At 42.5% G+C, this 19,586-nt stretch overlaps 1 protein-coding gene across 1 annotated transcript; it reads right to left on the reverse strand.

Annotated features, from left to right (window-relative positions):
- Positions 1-70: 70 nt before the first annotated feature.
- On the reverse strand, positions 71-18,883 carry LOC110494038 (serine/threonine-protein kinase 38). Its single transcript, XM_021568720.2, has 14 exons — positions 17,388-18,883; positions 15,302-15,438; positions 14,028-14,079; positions 13,835-13,957; positions 12,579-12,662; positions 10,243-10,366; positions 10,001-10,155; positions 6,670-6,772; positions 6,462-6,523; positions 5,710-5,827; positions 5,483-5,606; positions 2,923-3,018; positions 2,702-2,796; positions 71-2,471 (listed from the first exon to the last, which is right to left on the reverse strand). Exons 2-14 carry the CDS (start codon positions 15,430-15,432, stop codon positions 2,314-2,316), a joined length of 1,425 nt encoding a protein of 474 aa, XP_021424395.1. The 5' UTR covers positions 15,433-15,438; positions 17,388-18,883; the 3' UTR covers positions 71-2,313.
- Between the last annotated feature and the right edge of the window lie 703 nt (positions 18,884-19,586).

Genomic DNA, 19,586 nt, shown 5'->3' on the forward strand with positions numbered 1-19,586 from the left:
AGGTCGACATCTCATAGAAAAGATGGCCATGCTGACAAAGGCATAAAAAAGAAACGACAGTATGCCCCAGAATTGTACAAATGTTTTATTGAAAGATGAAATAATTCTCAGCATTTAAAGCTTTTTTTTTCTCATAGTGAACATGTGTTCTCCTTTGCTGAGAAATATAGTTGAGCTGAAAACATTCAAACCTCATACAGAAGGATTCAATAAGATACACACACATGGACACACACACACACACACACACACAGATCTATACATAGTATATGTGTCACCCAGCAGAGAAAAGACTGCGGTTTATACATGTACTCATTTGCATATCAATATTTTTCCTTGTTCAAAAGGAACAGCTTGGTGTGAGCATTGATACAAAATATAGGCTATATTAAAAAACATAAGCAGACTTAATGGGAATTATTGTACCGCCTATTTGGCATGTGCACCTTTTCAAACAGCATTACACTAGTAAGAATCTATCATGCTAAGCAGCTGCTCAGAGTTTACTTCTCCAGCAGGTACAAAGACCTTAAAGCACTCGAGTGAAAATCAGAACGAGAGGAGAACTAACCGTCAACGTCATTCAGTCGTCTATCTGGGGAAAAAAAATGTTGCATCACTTTACAATCTTACTCAATTACTACTGGGTTACTATGTGGGAATAATCTGTGTAATTACATTTAAGTGCAAGTAGTTACATAGCACATACCATTTTAGTCTCTTGAAAAATAAAAGAGCGAGAACAAATGGTTAGTGTTAGGCCTACTACTACCTGACTGCAGTAGTTCACCTGGTAAAAAGTATCCTGTAGTTACTCATGTAAGGTGTAAAGTGAGGCCAAGTTTGTTTTCCTTTTTTTTACATAATACGCACATACACACACTAACAGTGCTGAAAGTGCTTAAACACAGATATATGTGAAAGTTCAAGCTCTATATTACATATTTGCTGAAGTTTTAAAATGTACGTGAAATCCATAAATCCCCAGCATTGTGCATAAAACAGTGGTTCCTTTGTGAGTTAAATTACTATATGGGGGAAAAAAACGTAACATGAGAAGCCTTTAATTAAATACCAGCTTTAGAAAGAGCAGCTGTAAAAAAAAAAAAAAATTACAAAAAAATCAAGCACTGTCGGGTGAGCAAAATCTTTCCATCCTGCATACAAACAATTTAACATGAAACAAAAAAAGGGGGATTCCAATTTCAAACTAATGTACAGCTCTTGGAATTCTTTGGGTAAAGCATATAAAATGGACATGACGTCTCAAGGTAGTGTCATTCAGACAGTTCAACATACACTCACAACCAGCATTAGTTATATCCCTGAAGACTAGTACTACTTCAATCCCACACAGCATCTGAATGAACCTTTTTGAAAACGTCTGTATTATGAAAATTATACATTACAAAATGATAAAAGAAATAACAGGGCACATTATAAGTTGAGACAACCAACAAAGGCAGTGAAGGAGAAGTGCTTCCTCAATAAACCCCTTATTGAGGAGTAGCTAGACTACCATGGAATTTTCCGTCCTTTGTTGAACATTCTCACTCACTCTGACTGATGACATCACAGGAATCACAGAAATAGAATGCTAAAAATAGCATTGTTAGAACTCCTCTCTCCAAGGCAAGCGGTGATCTAATGACATCACAGGGGTAGTGAGACAGACTGCTGTGAACCTGCCAGCTTCCTAGAGAACAGTAGAGACGTTTGCCTATTAACCATATGACAGGTTGAGGAGAGGAGTGGAGAGGTTCTGGAAGGACATAAGGGGACAGCTATAATGCTGTACATCAGAGTTCAGTGCTGGTGGGAAAGTTAGAGCCAGGCTTCAGCTCTGAGACATTGGGCCCTATTCAATCAAAAGTGCTATCCTGGTATCGAAGATAAAATGGACATTCTTCCTACACAGCGAGAAAGCATATTTGAGATGAGTAATTGTTACACGCTGTAAAAATTTTACTGAGATAATTCATCCAAACATGCATTGACAGTGAAAGAATAATGGTGGTTTTCACATCCTGGAAACCCGGTTACTGGGCCCCAAGTCACATAAGGCCAAACTGTGGTTACAACCATGTATCCACAGGGTATAATGAACTGGTTAGGGTTGGTTCAACCAGATTCCTCAGAATCCTGGTTCAGAAGGCCTGCAGGAAATAGAACACTTAACAGTTGAATTTTGTAAAAAAATAAAATAAAAAAAAATGTGTATAATGAAACTGAACCGTTGTGTGAAGGTATCTGGGTGCTGCGGGGGATATGGGAATCAGTGGGTCACTGCAGCACAGGTTATAGGGTCAGAGTTCATCTCTTGCTTCCCTTCATATAGGAAGGGATGGCTCCCCTGGCTGTCAGGCCCTCGAATCGCTTGTAGGTGTAGTTGATGAAGACCCAGTCCTTATTTTTATAGTCAGCCTCCGCTGCTGCTGCTGCTGCTGGAGACTTGGTGGGTGCTGCTGCAGCTGGGGGGAGAGAGAGAAAGGGGGAGAGAAAGGAGAGTGACAAAAGAGGGAGAGGAATGTGGGAGCGGAAATAGACCAGGTGAAAGGGAGATATTTAGAGTTGATAGCCACAAGGTATACTGTACAACCACACACACACATACACACACACACACGAATAGTCAAGAATAACACACAAACTTTGAAAGACACAGGAAAATAGTTTCTGCCGAAACTCGTCTTTCTCTCACCTGTGGGTGAGAGGATGTCCGACTCGGGGAACTCGTCGAAGTTTGACGTATCGTCTATGCTTTTGATCTCCACGGGAATCGCTGCAGGTCTCTCCCTGGGTTGGGCGACAAACACAGTAAGACTGTAGTAAGACCTGGACTTCTTGGACCGCAGAGGTATAAAAAATAAAAAAAACTTTTTTTTGCCTATAAACTGTTCCTGGAAAGAACTCCCTGTGTACCTGATGTGGTCGTAATCGACTCCCTCAAAGAATGGGTTTCTCTTGATCTCCTCCACCCCTGTCGCCCCGATCCGATGATCTCCCTCACAGCAGAACCTAAGTAGGAATAAGCCAAAATGTTGATCCTGAGAACAACCACATAAAGGGACATAGAAGTGTACCTGCCAGAGATGCAGTATTTTGCTCGAGATGACATTCATGTTTTACAATTGAACCATTTAGTTGACGTTCATTCTTAACAAGAATAACATACTGTACAATGGCCTCTATTGGCTGTTTATACATCTCTCTCTCTCTTTTTGACCATGTTATATGTAATGCACTCTTAGAAAAAAAAGGTGTTAAGTAGAACATCTTTCGGTTTGTCCCCATAGGAGACAACAACCTGCTATAGAGCATGCTAGGAAATATGTTAACGATGGGTGTGGATTTGAATGTTTTACTCTACACAGAGTACAAAATGACACAATCACACATTCGCCTTTGGTTATTAACACCAACAATTGGGTCCGTTTAAACCCCTGAGTGTTAATTTGGCTCTTTATAGAGTGAATTTAAATCCTGAATCAACCTTAGAAATGTTACACTAAAAAATCAACACTAGGTAAAACTGGCCAATTTGTTGTGTACAAATATTCCCATACACACTACCGTTCAAAAGTTTGGGGTCACTTAGAAATGTCCTTGTTTTTGAAAGAAAAGCTACTATTTTGTTCATTAAAATGACATCAAATTGATCAGAAATACAGTGCAGACATTGTTAATGTTGTAAATGACTATTGAAGCCGGAAACGGCAGATGTTTTATGGAATATCTACATTGGCGTACAGAGGCCCATTATCTGCAACCATCACTCTTGTGTTTCAATGGCATGTTGTGTTAGCTAATCCAAGTTTCTCATTTTAAAAGGCTAATAGATCATTAGAAAACACTTTTGCAATTATGTTAGCACAGCTGAAAACAGTTGTTCTGATTAAAGAAGCAATAAAACTGGCCTTCTTTAGACTAGTTGAGTATCTGGAGCATCAACATTTGTTGGTTTGATTACAGGCTCAAAATGTCCAGAAACAAAGAACTTTCTTCTGAATCTCGTCAGTCTATTCTTGTTCTGAGAAATGAAGGCTATTCAATGCGAGAAATTGCCAAGAAACTGAAGATCTCATACAACGCTGTGTACTACTCCCTTCACAGAAAAGTGCAAACTGGCTCTAACCAGAATAGAAAGAGGAGTGGGAGGCCCCCGTGCACAACTGATTAAGAGGACAAGTACATTAGAGTGTCTAGTTTGAGAAACAGACACATCACAAGTCCTCAACTGGCAGCTTCATTAAATAGTGCCCGCAAAACACCAGTCTCAATGTCAACAGTGAGGAGGCGACTCCGGGATGCTGGCCTTCAAGGCAGAGTAGCAAAGAAAAAGCCATATCTCAGACTGGCCAATAAAAATAAAAGACAAATGTTAGTTTGAGGTGTTCGGATCCCAAAGAAGAACATTCATGAGACGCAGAATTTTTAAAAATATGCTGGAAAAATGCTTGATGCCATCTGTCAAGCATGGTGGAGGCAACGTGATGGTCTGGAGGTGCTTTGGTGTTGGTAAAGTGGGAGATTTGTACAGGTTAAATGGGATCATGAAGAAGGAAGGCTATCACACCATTTTGCAACGCCATGCCATACCCTGTGGACGGCGCTTAATTGGAGCCATTTTTCTCCTACAACAGGACAATGACCCAAAGCACAGCTCCAAACTATGCAAGAACTATTTAGGGAAGTCTATAATATTATATGTCTATAATGGAGTGGCCAGCACAGACACCGGATCTCAACCCTATTGAGCTGTTGTGGGAGCAGCTTGACTTTATGGTGTGTAAGAAGTGCCCATCAAGCCAATCCAACTTGTGGGAGGTGCTTCAGGAAGCATGGGGTGAAATCCATTCAGATTACCTCAGCAAATTGACAACTAGAATGCCAAAGTTCTGCAAGGCTGTAATGGCTGCAAATGGAGGATTCTTTGACGAAAGCAAAGTTTGAAGGACTCAATTACTATTTCAATTAAAAATCATTATTTATAACCTTGTCAACATCTTGACTATATTTCCTATTCATTTTGCAACTCATTTCATGTATGTTTACATCGAAAACAAGGACATTTCTAAGTGGCCCCAAACTTTTGAACGGTAGTGTAGGTACAGTTTAAAACATTCTTACACCTATCCTTTTAAGCTCAAGAGGGTTCAACTTTAAACACCGAGATAAACAGGAATACTCAGGCACTATTTAAATAAAATAAAATACAATAAAAAGCTTATTTAGATTCACAAGGGTTCTATGTAGAACCCTTCTTGTCTTTCAAAGAATCCTTATTGCCATCCAAAGAAACCTTCCTTCCAAAAACGGTTCTTAGGATGAGAAAGATTCCAGTTTGAACCCTTTGCCTTACAAAGAACCCTCATCTTCCAAAAAAGGATTCTTCATATGAAAATGGTTATTGGTAGAACTCCCTCCCTCTGCAAAGAACCATTTTGGAACCCTTTTTTCCCAAGAGTGTACTGGTGCTCACCTGAGGATGAGTTCCTTGGCCCTCTCTGAGATGGGGACTTCCGGAGGGAACACCAGAGTCTCCTTCCAGTTCATCACCTTCTTATATGTCTCCTGGGGCGTCTCCGAACAGAACGGGGGGTAGCCTGGAGAGACACAAAGAAACTTAGACAGCAATCCTAATTCAATCCTAACTTACTTCTTGCAAGTTAGTGCCTGTGTTCCAATCAATCAAACGATCACTCCTACCAATCAGCATCTCGTACATGATGACCCCCAGGCTCCACCAATCACAGAGCTTGTTGTATCCGGTCTGCATGAACACTTCCGGGGCGATGTAGTCTGGAGTTCCCACAGTGGAGAAAGCCTGAGAGAGGGAGATAGGAAAGGAGAGAGAGAGAGAGGAAAGGAGAGAGAGAGAGAGGAGAGTTGACAGGGTAAGAGGTACGCCCTGCTTTAGACACAGCCCAGTCAGTAAAACAACCTCTAGCCCCCGAAATGAATAACCATTTCAAGTAATGTTCTGAATTGACCTAATTAAAATGCAGTCAACCCTAGCCTTTTTCTCTTACCATGCCACACAGTACATTCACTGTGGAAACCAAGCTGACGTAACTGTAACCGTGCTGTAAATGTCAGCCCATAAAAAGGGCCAGAAATCCAACCATCTGCACACCAGATGTGTACTGTATCTCTGCTACTACACTGGCCTTCTTCATTTCATCTAGAGAAATCTGGTCTATACAGAACGACAGGCTCTCTCGCACGAAGAGAAAATGTGGATTTGGAGATGCTCTACTCTTTACAGGAGAGAACACTTTTTCCTAGGAGTGAATGAACACGGATAACCAACACATTTCAAAAGCAGAGGCCATTGGTAAACCGTCTTATACCCTAATTAACTACAGTCGTCTCTGCTGCGTTTATGAGGAAGTTTGGGCTTAAGACCGATCCTCCAGTGGAGTAGTGACTAAAGGTAGCCAGAGCGCCATGACACTCACCAGCTGTCGTCTGTTCCTCTTCCAGGTCTCTGCTTTCCTCTTGGAGTTCATGTACTGAGATGCTGTGGAGAAGAAATGATTGGTCTTAGGCACAACTCAGTTACAGCTACGCACCCAGGAGGAAGATCCATGACAAATGTATAGTTGTATTAGCTTTCTAATTGTATCTAGTTAAATTCATTGAGTATAGCTTTATTGTTGTACTCACTGAAGTCGTTGGAAACACTGTGGTTGAGGTTCCTGTAGAACTCTGTCCGATGGGCCTTCTTCAACCCTGTACACAAGCCGAAGTCTGATAGCTTCACATGGCCCTGAACACACACACACACACACGGTTATTTGTGTTACACCACTTCCTGGGGATGTTTCAGTAATAACGCATGACAACATCAGAGTGTTCTGAAATCACACTTCCCGTGGTGACTTTGAAACTGTGTTGTGGATTTATAATTTCAGACTCGACACTCAGGTAGATCACCACATTCTAATGCTGATGTAATCCTCCTGTGTGTGTGTTGATGTAATTTCAAATAGATTTCAACCTGCTTGCTTTTTTATAACCGAATCAAAAAATCTAAATGTAAATGGCATGTTATAGAAGGGTCCAGAGCACTTTTTTTTTTTTTTTCATTTGTTTTTGAGAAACCTACCCTAACCAGCGATTCACTTCCTCATCCTCGTTGTGCAGTACAGGGGGCTCTGAAAACACATGAACAAGTGCTCCAAAAACAACCAAATACATTGTTTTAGAAACGCAAAAATAGGGTGGCGCAGTTTTTTTTAGATGTTGTACACATACAATTGTCATTCTGAACTTTATCCGCAACGTTACATTGCATTTTGTGCGACTCAAGCTGTTTCCTTTATCCAGCTGCTCCATTCTCCTTGTAGCTTGCTGATAGAATGAACGGAGCGGTATCACTCCAGTTGCAACTAATTGAAATATAACGTTCCAGATACGGTTCTGAATGACACAATTTTGTGTACAACATCTAAAGACCTGCATCACTATACTGAGAGATTTTCAGTTTCTAAAATAACGTATTTCTATGTTTTTGGAGAATTTGTTCATATTTTTCGGAGCCTCCCGTACAGCACAACGAGGAAGTGAATCACTGGTTGCGGTAAATTTCTCAAAAACAAGTGAAATCGCAAAAAAAGTGTCTGGACCCTACTAAAACATGACATTTAGAGATTTGGTCGTAAAAAAAAAGAGAAAAAGTAAAGACGTTATTTTAACCAGATTTCAACCTGTTTGTAATTACGTAATTTCAACCAGATTTCAACACGTTTTAATGACGTTATTTCAACCTGTTTGTATTCATGGGTTCATATGAGAGGTTCATGGCTCTGTTAAGGGCGGTCTTCGACCATCCACCGGAGGGCAGAGAAGGAGGTGAGCGACTATTCCAAATCCGGCAGGATGCCCAGACCATTGCGGAGTACGCCCTCACCTTCCCGGACCGTGGCAGCCTCCGGCGGATGGAATGAACCGGTGCTCTGCACCCTATTCCGTAGAGGTCTGCGCGAGGCGGTTCAGACGGCGCTGGCGTGCCCGGACGACAACCTTTCTTTGGACGCACTCATCGCGATGGCCATCTGTCTGGACAACTGTAGTATCTTGGGATGCTTCTTAGATTGATGACACCGGACACATAAGTACGTTTTATTATTTAATTGTTACTTAGAATAACATTACCGGAATGCACCTGGCGTAAGCTTCCTGAGGCGTTTCCGAGCACGGTTTTATGGCAGACTAAACGGTTACGGATAACTAAAAGCAAATCACGTATTGAGTCAATACTGCCATCTATTGGTAAACATAATACTTAACATAAATATACCAGGTTACTACAGCAACCTTCTTTGGGAGTGCCGGAACCTTCCTCACCCCTCGCCCTCCTCCTTTGGCCGTTCTGAGGCAGTGACTGAACCCATGGAGGTAGGGGCCAAACGTCTGTCCTTGGCAGAGGGACGTCGTGTTCCTATTGCGGCCAGGAGAGGTACCAGCTTCAGTGTTGTCCGGTGCGTCCCAACCCGGGGTCCACTAGGGCAGAGGGGCGGCTGTCCCTCAGGTGTTGTCTCTACAACTCTAGTGGACTCCGGTGCCGCGGGGAATTTCATCGACCAGGCCCTCGCCTCCTCCCTTAACATCACCTCATACCCGCTCTCCTCTCCTTTTCCTGTCCAAGCCGACCATTGGGATCCGGCACTATCACGCACATCACAGCACCACTCAACCTCACCGTGGGAGCCATGCACCAAGAAAGCCTTCCTCATCATCACTACACCAGTACACAAAGTCATCCTCGGCCTGCCGTGGCTCCAACGTCATAACCCCACTTTATCCTGGTCGAAGGATGAGAATCACAGCCTCGGCATCAGGATGCCGGAGGCCCTGCTTTCCCTTACCCTGTGGTTCCACATCCACCAGGCTCTGGAGAGGAAACCTGCACCTGTTACCTGCCCCCCTGAGCGCATCTACGTTCCCACGGGTGTAAGAGAGAGGCTGCTGACCTGGGCGCACACATCCCTCGCTGCTGGACACCCAGGTATCACCTGCACCATTCAATCCATCTCCGCTAAGTACTGGTGTTCCACCTTGGCGCAGGACGTTGCCCACTCTGTCAACTCCTGCTCCGTATGTGCGCAAACTAAATCTCCCTGGCATGCTCCAGCAGGGAAACTCCTTCCCCTTCCCGTGCCTCAGCAGCCTTAGACCCATCTGTCCATAGACATTGTCACTGATCTCCCCCCGTCTGATGGTTTCACCACTATTACGGTTGTTGTGGACAGATTCTCTAAATCCTGCCATTTTATCCCTCTCTTTGGTCTCCCTGCCGCTCTCCAGGTTTCTGAGGCACTGTTCCAGCAGATGTTCTGGCCCTAAGGCCTTCCGGGTGGACATTGTCTCCGACCTTGACCCCAAATTCACATCGTGAGTATGGAGAGCCTTCACGGAGAAGCTGGGGGCCACGGCCAGCCTCACATCCACGTACTGGCCTCAGTCCAACGGGCAGGTGGAAAGAACTAACCAGAAGCTGGGGAGGTTCCTTAGGACCGACAGGGGGAGTAGGCCCGTTTCCTTCCCAGGGCGGAGTACGCACAGAACTCACTTCGTCACTCCTCCACCGAGCTGACTCCCTTCCAGTGCGTCCTGGGATATCAGCCAGCCCGGGCCCCGTGGACCCCAAGCCAGATCGAGTGTCACGCCTACTCCAGCTGCCACTCTCCGGCACTCAACGTCGCCGGTCTACTAACCACAGGTCCTGGCACCATCATTGCGCACACCTGGACCTCATCATCACCTTGAATAATCTCCCTTTATTTAGTCCTAAGTAGCCTCAGTCATTAGGCAGTATTGGTTTTGTTCTCGTTCAGTACGCTTCTCATGTTTTGTTTATCTGCCGTCTCTTACCATTAAACGTACCTTCTGCACCTGCTTCCTGACTCCAAGCGCGTACGTTAGTACGTTACAGAGTGTGTGTGTGTGTTTGCTTGCATGTATGTATTATATAGCATGTTCTGTGTATATGTACCTTGGAGTCCAGCAGTACATTGTCAGGTTTGATGTCTCTGTGTATGAAGCCCATCTGGTGTATCGAGTCTATGGCCAGGACCGTCTCAGCCACATAGAACTGAGTCTCCTCCTCTGACAGAGTATCCTTCTTCATCAGCAACGTCATCATGTCACCTGCAGGGAGTGCCACAAAGAGCATCAGCGTCGCACACACAATTGCAAACATGCACGTGCACACTTCACACACAAACACACACACACCTCCAGGTAGGAACTCCATGAGTAGGTAGAGGTTCATCTTGTCCTGGAAGCTGTAGAACATCTTGACCACCCACAGACTGTCTGCCTGCACCAGGATGTCCCTTTCAGCCCGGATATGGCCCACCTAACATAGAAAAACAACACATACTGTAGATCACATAAAATGAACACACAGACATTCTCTCTACACTAACGCCAACACACCCAACATCGAAACACAACACATAGAAGGAACACACACCCCCAATCTCTCAACACTAATGCTAACCCACCTAACATAGAAATATAACACATAGATCACAAAGAACGAACACACACACACATTTTCTCTACACTAATGCTAACCCACTTAACATCGAAACACAACACATAGAATGTATACATCAATAAGCCTACAGGTCCAGTCCCATCCTCTAGCACCAAGACCTTTGATATTCACAGATTTGGAGAGGGCAGTGGAGGAGAGGGAGGAGGGGGTACATTCAGAAATAGCCATTGCTGTTGCTACATAAACAAAGTTAAATATCCATAATACGTTGGGAAAATAAGGAATATGTTTCAACACGACACAAGGCTTAAGGAGGAGGAATGTGAAGTAATCCTGTGGCCTTAGATACAGTACATGTCCTTAGATACAGTACATATCCTTAGATACAGTACATGCCCTTAGATACAGTACATGTCTGAGCTGAGCGAATAAAAGGGACACAGGGCTCTATTATCAGCAGGCGCTAAGGAGACTCAAGTGTCGAACACACAATAGTTTGCAATTTCATCATTGTAAAAACGGACTGGCATTACACCAGGTTCCGCAATTTACATCAGCTCGCTTGCGCTGAGGTGGGAGGAGTGGCAATATTTGAGGTATGTCCTTAAAAACAAGCGCATAGTGACAATTTCATGCAGTGCTAAAGGGAAGTTAAGACCCACTAAAAGCAGGTTTTAACGGTAACACAGTTGATAACGGCATGGAATCGGAGTGTGGAAGCGCAACCTATGCAGCAATGGCTCACAGTGCCAACGGAAAGAGAGATGTGTCTTTAGGGCCTTAGAATCATGTATTTAGAAACATAAAAAAAAACTATTTGTTCCCCTCCCACTTCGTTTAATTTGATTAAAAACCAAGCATAGTCTTGTTTAGCAGCTTCGTATAGGTGCATATTTTTTTATCCTGGCCATGCATTAGCTAAGTAGCCTATGAATGAAGGGGTTTTAAATGGTCTACTGAGAGTGGCTTGAAACATTTTGGAGTCACTCTCAGTAGGCAACGAAACAATTGACAGGACCCTAGTATTTTAAATAGACGTGCAAATGTCATGTTAAGACATTAACGTGAGATGTGATTTATGATATCCCGCGTCTGACCCCATCCTATTTAGAAATATTGTTGTTGTTTTTAAAAACAGATTGCTTGTTTTTCCATTTCATTTTGAAGAAAAACCAAGCATGCCCCCCCCACCCTCCACTCCCAATGCATTGGCCAAATAGCAGCCTATCAATAAACGATTTGGCTCGTGAGACTGCTTTGAAATAAATCTTAAATCGCCAAAGCTTTATTAAAAGATCAAGTTTGGGAGCAGAAAAACATACTGTTTTTTTGCCTGCTCACGTTCTTATTTTGGATGTGAGTAAAAGCAACAACTTGTTTTAAACAATGTCTACCTTAATATTATACACCCAAAGAGAGCAATTATGGTGCCTGTAACAGTATTTAGACAGCCTATTAAAAACAAGTTGTTTTTTCCTTTTGATAAGAATTTGATCAGAATGATTCACTCTCTTTCATAATTTAATCTTGCTTATTGACATCATTTGGCAGGTCCATGGCTCAGACAAGGCAGACATAATGCAATTTACAGTAGGCGTAGCCCCTATATCAGTGTGAATGCTATGTATTTCCATATTGAAGCCATGCAATAAGGCTTCTTACAATGTGGACTGCAAACATGTTCAACGTATTTAGCAAAGATGGGATAGGCCTACATACTTGTTTTTCGTATGCTGTTGCTGGAGGCTTTTTAACAAACTGAGCTATAATGGACTCACATTTGAATTGGAGTTGATGACAACGCAATACATTAAAGGCCGTACACAACATGAAGAAATCCATATTTAGCCATGGAGCACGTTCTGATTGAGCAATGAGGGGTCAAGCCTGGACACACCTTCAACTTGTTTAGTAATCAAAACCCAGTCTTTTCGTGCCACCGCCAGCTACTGCACCCATAATTCCAGTTGTCAAGTAACTAAAATATTTCTGACGCCCCGAACCTATTGCGCTTACCATTGTGTAAAATAGAGCCCAGAGAGAGAGAGAGACAGAGAAAAACACACACCTGTTCCTTCTCCAGCATGTCAGCCTTGCGCAGGATCTTCATCGCATAGACATGACCTGTGTCCTTCTTCTGGACCAGACGCACCTGTTGATCAGAGGGCAAAGGTGATCCAACATGAGCTCATGAGGTCATGGCAAATGGGAAGGGATTTACATCATCGCCATCAAATTATTTTCTGAAACCAGTGGATTAGGCAGTTCAGACTGAAAAACACAGGACTGTAGGTGAGAGTGGGGTAAATTGAGCCACCCTTGTTTGTGGGATAATTATAAACTATACAAAATGTATAATTTGACCAAATATTTAGAAAGAGGTCATAATTTTATAAGCTGCAATGGGAGGTCCTAAACCGATCATGAAAGTACATCCTTGTAGCTTTGTGGGCTAATATAGTCAAAATGTTAAGTTGAGCCAATGGCCATGGGGTAAAGTTAACCATTCGTTGAGCCAATGGCCAAGGGGTAAAGTGAACCAATCATTAAGCCAATGTCAAGTTGAGCAAATGTAAGTGTTTTCCTCCCAAGGCATTATCGCTGGGATATTAAAAAAAAAGAGAAGTTTTTATTTAACTAGGCAAGTCAGTTAAGAACAAATTCTTATTTGCAATGACGGCCTACCCCGGCCAAACCCAGACCAATTGTGCGCCGCCCTATGGGACTCCCAATCACATCCGGAGGTGAAACATCCTGGAATCAAACCAGGGACTGTAGTGACATCTCTTGCACTGAGATGCAGTGCCTTAGGCCGCTGTGCCACTCGGGAGCCCAAGGATATGAGGTAACAACAGGAGCTGGACTATGTTAAAAGTGTTCGTTAGGTGTTAAGCCTGTGTTAAAATATGCTTAAAATTATTAAAAGACAAAAAGTGATCGTGATTAACCCATACCTGGGTTAAATTGTGCCAAGAGACCACTTTTTTTGGACAAGCTGTGTTATCAAAACTGTAACGTTTACATGAATTCTTATTATTTCCAGGGATCCACAACATCCTGAAATAAATGCAGATATCAGTGATGCTGAATGTAAAATATTACTCAACTTACCCCACTCTCCTCTATTGCTGCTGAGTGATAGATAACTTTCAGCAGGGAATAGAGAAAATGGGAGGATCCACCAGAGCGTGATAACAAACATAACTCAGCTACACTTTATTGTCAAACCCACTTTTTACCTCGCAAAGCTATTATATTGTGAAATGATAACTAATTACATAGTAATAACCTAATTAGGACTGCAATAGCTCTATGTAGGCTTACCTCTCCAAAAGCTCCTCGACCAATCACCTTGAGGGACTCAAAGTCTTCCAATCCCAGCCGGGTTCTCTTCAGCCTCAGGAACTCTGTCTCCTTACGTGCATGCTGGGAGCGCCGCATACACTTCTGCAACACAGGTTGTGTATAAGTGTTTGTGTGTGTGCGTGTGTGTGTGTGCGTGTGTTACTACACTCACCTCCTCATCAGGCAGTCCCTCCTCATCCATCACCCTCTCCAGCTTCTGTTGCCTAGCAACAAGATAGGGGTCGGGGGTCAAGAATCAAAGGTTAGGGTCAAATATGTTGATTCAGGAAGTCACCTCCCAGCCTGCAGCTCCATACTGAGCACTACACTACCGGTTATTTAATTTATTTGGGGCAGTTATGGAGGAATGGTGACAGAAAAGGAATGACCCATTCATATGTTCTCAAAGAGAAATAAACCATAAATGTTTTTCTTGAAAAGATGAGGGAGCTTAGCCAAACCAGCCCCTATAATTCTTGTATATTCTCCTTTTTAAGCAGGTCTGTGAAACCATGAATAATATTCTTGTGTGGACTTCCTCTTTTGGCACGGCTCGTTGGTGGGTAGGATGAGCTGTGACTGGGTGCTTGCTTTGTGCATAACGGCTTCTGAAGTCATAAATATGAGATGCAACTGCAGCCCCTGGACAAACTGTATAAACCGTATGACTTTTCAAACACTCTCTCTTGCTCTCTCGACTAAACAGAGCTCAACATAATACACAGCACTGACAAAATACTTCTGGCCACATGTACAAAGCTAAACAGTGGGTGTTCAAAATGGTTAAAACTGATGGATTACTGGCACTTTAGCAGAGTTCCTCATTAAATTGGACCCTTTTTCAAAATGTTCGCCTAAAATTACATACCAACATTTAACACTCAACCGTCCCGCGGGGGGGTACACAGATACTGTAGAGGTTTTAAAGGTATAAAACTATTTAATTTAACCTTATCCCTGGCATTTCTGGATTCAGGTTTTGATAGAATGGGATTGTATTTTAATTCAACAACTGAATATGGATTTCCCAGGACCCTGGTAGGACTGCTGATGGTCAACAGTGGGTAAATCAAGATATTATCAAACTAAAAGTACTTCCAGATGCATTGTGAAAAGCACTAGTCACACACTGAAACATCGTTCAGACTTATTTTACTACTGCATTTATTGTATTGCCTACACGCATTGGCAGGGTGCGGTTACACCCATTTCTCCCCCAGGCAGGGTGAGGCTCTAAGCAGAGAGAGAGGTCGAGTTGAGGTCAGTGATGTGTAACACCTCTACTCTCACTTCCTCTTGTTGGTGGCACTGTGCTGCCTTCTCAGCTTCGGACATGTTTTGAGGAACAACCTTTGCTTTTCAGAACCCTGTCAATGTCACTGATCTTCCTAGTTGCAGCATGTGAGAGCATGGTGCGTGTGTGTGTGTCAATGCCATAGCACGCACCTCATCTCTCTCTCCTCATGCTGGGATATCAGGTTACTGTAGAAGTTCTCCAGGGTCACCTTAGCCATGGTCACTCTCTCCTTGGTGTGGTTACTCATCGAGGAGCAAGAGGAATGACCCCTCGTCGCCATGGTTACCTACCCCCCCACACACACACACAAATTGGAGCACACAGTGTAATGTATCCTATGCCCTACCATCTACAGATGTCCCCTATTCTATGGGCTCTGTTGAAGACAATGAATTGCCAGGCCGAGTTGGCTGCATGCTTGTGCAAGAGTGTGTGTGTGTGTGTGTGTGTGTGTGTGTATACAATTGCATCAGAACAGACACATTACGAGAGATGCCTGTTGTAAACATAGCCATAGACTCTCACTTCAAACACAGCTTTGAATCAGCATGAGTCACACATGCCCTCTCCACTCTGGTGTCTGTCTGCCACAAGTCCACACACAGCCCCTCAAGTTAACACCAAAGGCTCTGGACAGCCATGGCAGAGACAGTCTCTACTAGGGATTTATACTTTCCATCAGCTGACACTCAAAAAAGACATGAAAGCTTGAGTTGTGCGAGGAGAGAGACTATATGAAAGAGACTCCTCTGGCAATAGCTTTTCTTAGACTCGTGATTTGTGGTCTGTAATGCTAGGCCGAGGACATTAAATGATCCCTATTTAGACACAGCAGAAGAACAGTATCTCAGAGAATGTGGAGCAACCAAGGTAAAAATGTGTTTTATTTTGGATATTTGGTTTTTCTCTCATCAATAACTATGGAACCAAGCATGCCATGAGTATGACAACTGTATATTCTGAATCTGGGTGGATGGAGAACAATCAATTTGTTTTTGGTACAAAATAAGATTTAGGACTTAATCTTCATGTTCATAGTCATGACAAGCTTTGTTTATTCGTTTAAGAGCTATTGACGATTAAAATCCTAAATATGTTTTGTATTTTTACACAAAAAAAGGTGTGAATGTCATGCTTGGTTCAATAGCTATTGGAGAGAGAAAACCGAATATGCACCGAATTTCAGATATATATATATATTTTTTTCCTCAGTTGTGGAGCAGACCGAATTCCGTGATATGAGAAAGGAGGCAGCGACACAGACAGAGGCCATTCACACCTCCCAGGCTCCAAAAGCGATAAAGGAAAAAAGTATAAAAATAAACAGTTGTTTAATTAACTGTGTTTACTCTTATCAGTGGTCTGCACTGACGGTCTGCACTGCTTATATTATTAACACATTGTGAACTAAACAGCAAGTTGTCTTCAGGTGTGACAGAAGACTAGCCTAGGTCAGCTTCAGACTCATAAAATTTGAATAGAAAGTATGATTTTTGTAAATGTTTTTGAACTACATTTAGTTTGGCCAAAGAATTGCCATCTTTCCCTTGAGAAAGGGTTGGCCAAATAGCCGCCTTTATTATAAAAGTATATAAAGGCCAGGAAATAGTCTACAGCCGATGCAATGAGAATAAGGTGTTGGCATCTAGATACAATTAGAGGTAATTGTAGGCTACAATCGACCTTTAAATAAAAAACTAAACTACTGTACCTACCTATAGTACTATAATCAAATGCTGGTGTTACACTTTTAATAGCCAACAGATAGTCCTACAATAAAACGGAACACACTCAGGTATGCGAAATGTTTGACCGTCCTGCATTAATGGTATGGTTGGTTGGACTTTTTGTGTGTAAACTAGCCTACTCAAAATAGCTACCAAGGCTGGAGAGAGGAGCCTTTGTTTTACCCGTGCGGATTTACGTTCTCAACTTCCTAAAGTAAATCACCATATCTACCAAATGCTATTAGGTGGCCTATCTAAATCTGAACTCTTTAATAAAAGGTTACGATCTCATATTGTTATATTAAAGTAGCTGAGCGAGACACTAGTAGGCTCGTTTTGACTGGTTGCTTTGTTCAGAAAAGCGTCAACATCTGCCAAGCGAGAGATCGCTTTTTACCCCAACCCCCAAACAACTACTACCTTTAGAAGATTCATGAGATAAATTGTTATTCCACATCTACAACGTCTCCGTGGTCATTGTCAAATTAAATGTTACTCTCAGTCTCACCTCTGTTATGGCGTCAATCGGTTAAAATTCAAGTCGGATCTGCTCCCCTAGCTCGAGTCTGATGATGTTGACGGTCGGTATCCATTCGAATTACGGGAAGTGAAGTGCCCCTCCCCGCAGAGCTCCAAATTACCCCGGGCCTCTTACCGGGGCCATGGTCGTATGGGCTGCTAGGATCAGTTTCAGGCTTGATCGAGGTAATGATGGGGATGGTGATTATGTTGTTCATGATGATAATAATAATGATTGATGACAGGTTTAGTGATGATGATAGCCTGCCCTGACCCTTGGTATTATTCAAAGAGGCATGGCAGAATTATTTAGGTTACTTTCAACTATCACCTCCACCCCTCATACCCTTCTATGTTAAAAGCAACCCATAAAATCCCTCTAAATATAGTCTAATATTCATAGCTTTCGAAAAGTGGCCTATTTGTCACCCTTTGACATTCACCTACAGATCTGTTATCAACATATGATCATTTGTTTTATGAGTGTAGGTCACAGGTGAATTGTGTGCCACTGTTCCATCCATACTTAATCCTGCATTAAAGTAACTGTCCAGTGAAAATCGCACTTTTAAAAGTGAATATTCTGTTAACTCATACCCAAATAATGTTGTTGACTCACCCTATACTCATATTTGTGGCCAAAGCATAATTTGGAAGGGGGAAAAAACACTTCAAAAGCCCCACCTCAAACTTGTATCTATTACCTCATTGAGGATGATGTGAGCTGGCCAATCAGCGGTCTACTCACATTATTATTTTTTTAACGATCGATTATTTTCAGACCTCAGCTGAATCTCGTAATGAATGGTGTGGCTGTTGAACAAGTTGAGGAAACAAGTCCTGTGTAGCCCAGTTAGGGTTGTGAGTTCAATTCACATGGGGAACCAGTATGAGAGAAAGAAAAGGTATGAAAATGTATGTACTCTTATCCAGAGCGATTTACAGCTCCGGATAAGAGCGTTTGCTAAACGTAAAAACGAGACCAAATTAATTGGTGTTACCTTTGATCGTAAACTATCATATGCTCTGCTTTTTTGACAGCACACCCCACATAGTCTAGTCTAGTTCTGCAAGCTCTAGTTGTGTCTTATCCTGATTATTGTTCAGTCATTTGGCCAAGTGCTGCAAAGAAAGACCCAGTTAAGCTGCAGTTGGCCCAGAACCGAGCCGCACGTCTTGCTCTTCATTGTAAGCAGAGGGCTAATGTTAATACAATGCATGCCAGTCTCTCTTGGCTAAGAGTTGAAGAAAGACTGACTGCGTCACTTCATGTTTCTATAAGAAACTTTGTGTTGGAAATTCCAAATGGTTTGCTGAGACAACTTACATACAAGACTGACACACACACTTACCCCACCAGACATGCTACCATGGGTCTTATCACAGCCCCCAGGTACAGAACAAATTCAAGGTAACTTACAGTATTATACAGAGCCATGAGTGCCTGGAACACCCTTCCATCTCGTATAGCGCAAGTGAACAGCAAAACTGGTTAAAAAAAATAAAGCAACACCTCACGGCACAATGCCTCTCCCCCCATGTGACCTGCTTGTTGCGTGTATGTACTGACATGTATGTATAACTGATAGATGCACACACACTACATGTAAATGTTTTTAAATGTGGGTCAATTGTAAAGTGTTTTGTCTGTAATGTCTTTTTCGTTGTGTCGGACCGCAGTAAGTCTAGCTGTTTCCATTGGCGTTGGCTAAAGGGGATCAAAAAATACAAATACACCCACACCAAATAAAAAATTGTAAGGAAAACCATTTATCTCATATTGCAATGAATTATAGACCGTACTTCATAAACATCTGGAAACACTGGATAGTTACTTTAACGTAGATGTACACTAGGTGGCAGTGATGTCCTATACTTCTGCGCTAAGCAACCTTGAAAGACAATTTTGTTTGGACGCAAATTAGTAGCTGTTAAATCAAGCACATATCTCAGCAGATATATGAGACACGCCCCTATTCCATCTGACATTATTTGTAAATGCTGTCTTTTCACACAAATTCAAAAATACAGGTTTGAATTTATGCTCTTGAACGCACCTCGCGCTGAGGTCCTCGACTGCAACGGAAGTGACCGGTGTTTTTCTGACGGTTATTGCTATCAGAGATCATTTGGGACGTCCATAATCCTAAACCCTAACCTTAACCCATTTTAAATGTCAACGTAAATG

The sequence above is a fragment of the Oncorhynchus mykiss genome, chromosome 17 (assembly GCF_013265735.2).
Source record: "Oncorhynchus mykiss isolate Arlee chromosome 17, USDA_OmykA_1.1, whole genome shotgun sequence".
In the NCBI taxonomy this organism is placed as follows: Eukaryota; Metazoa; Chordata; class Actinopteri; order Salmoniformes; family Salmonidae; genus Oncorhynchus; species Oncorhynchus mykiss.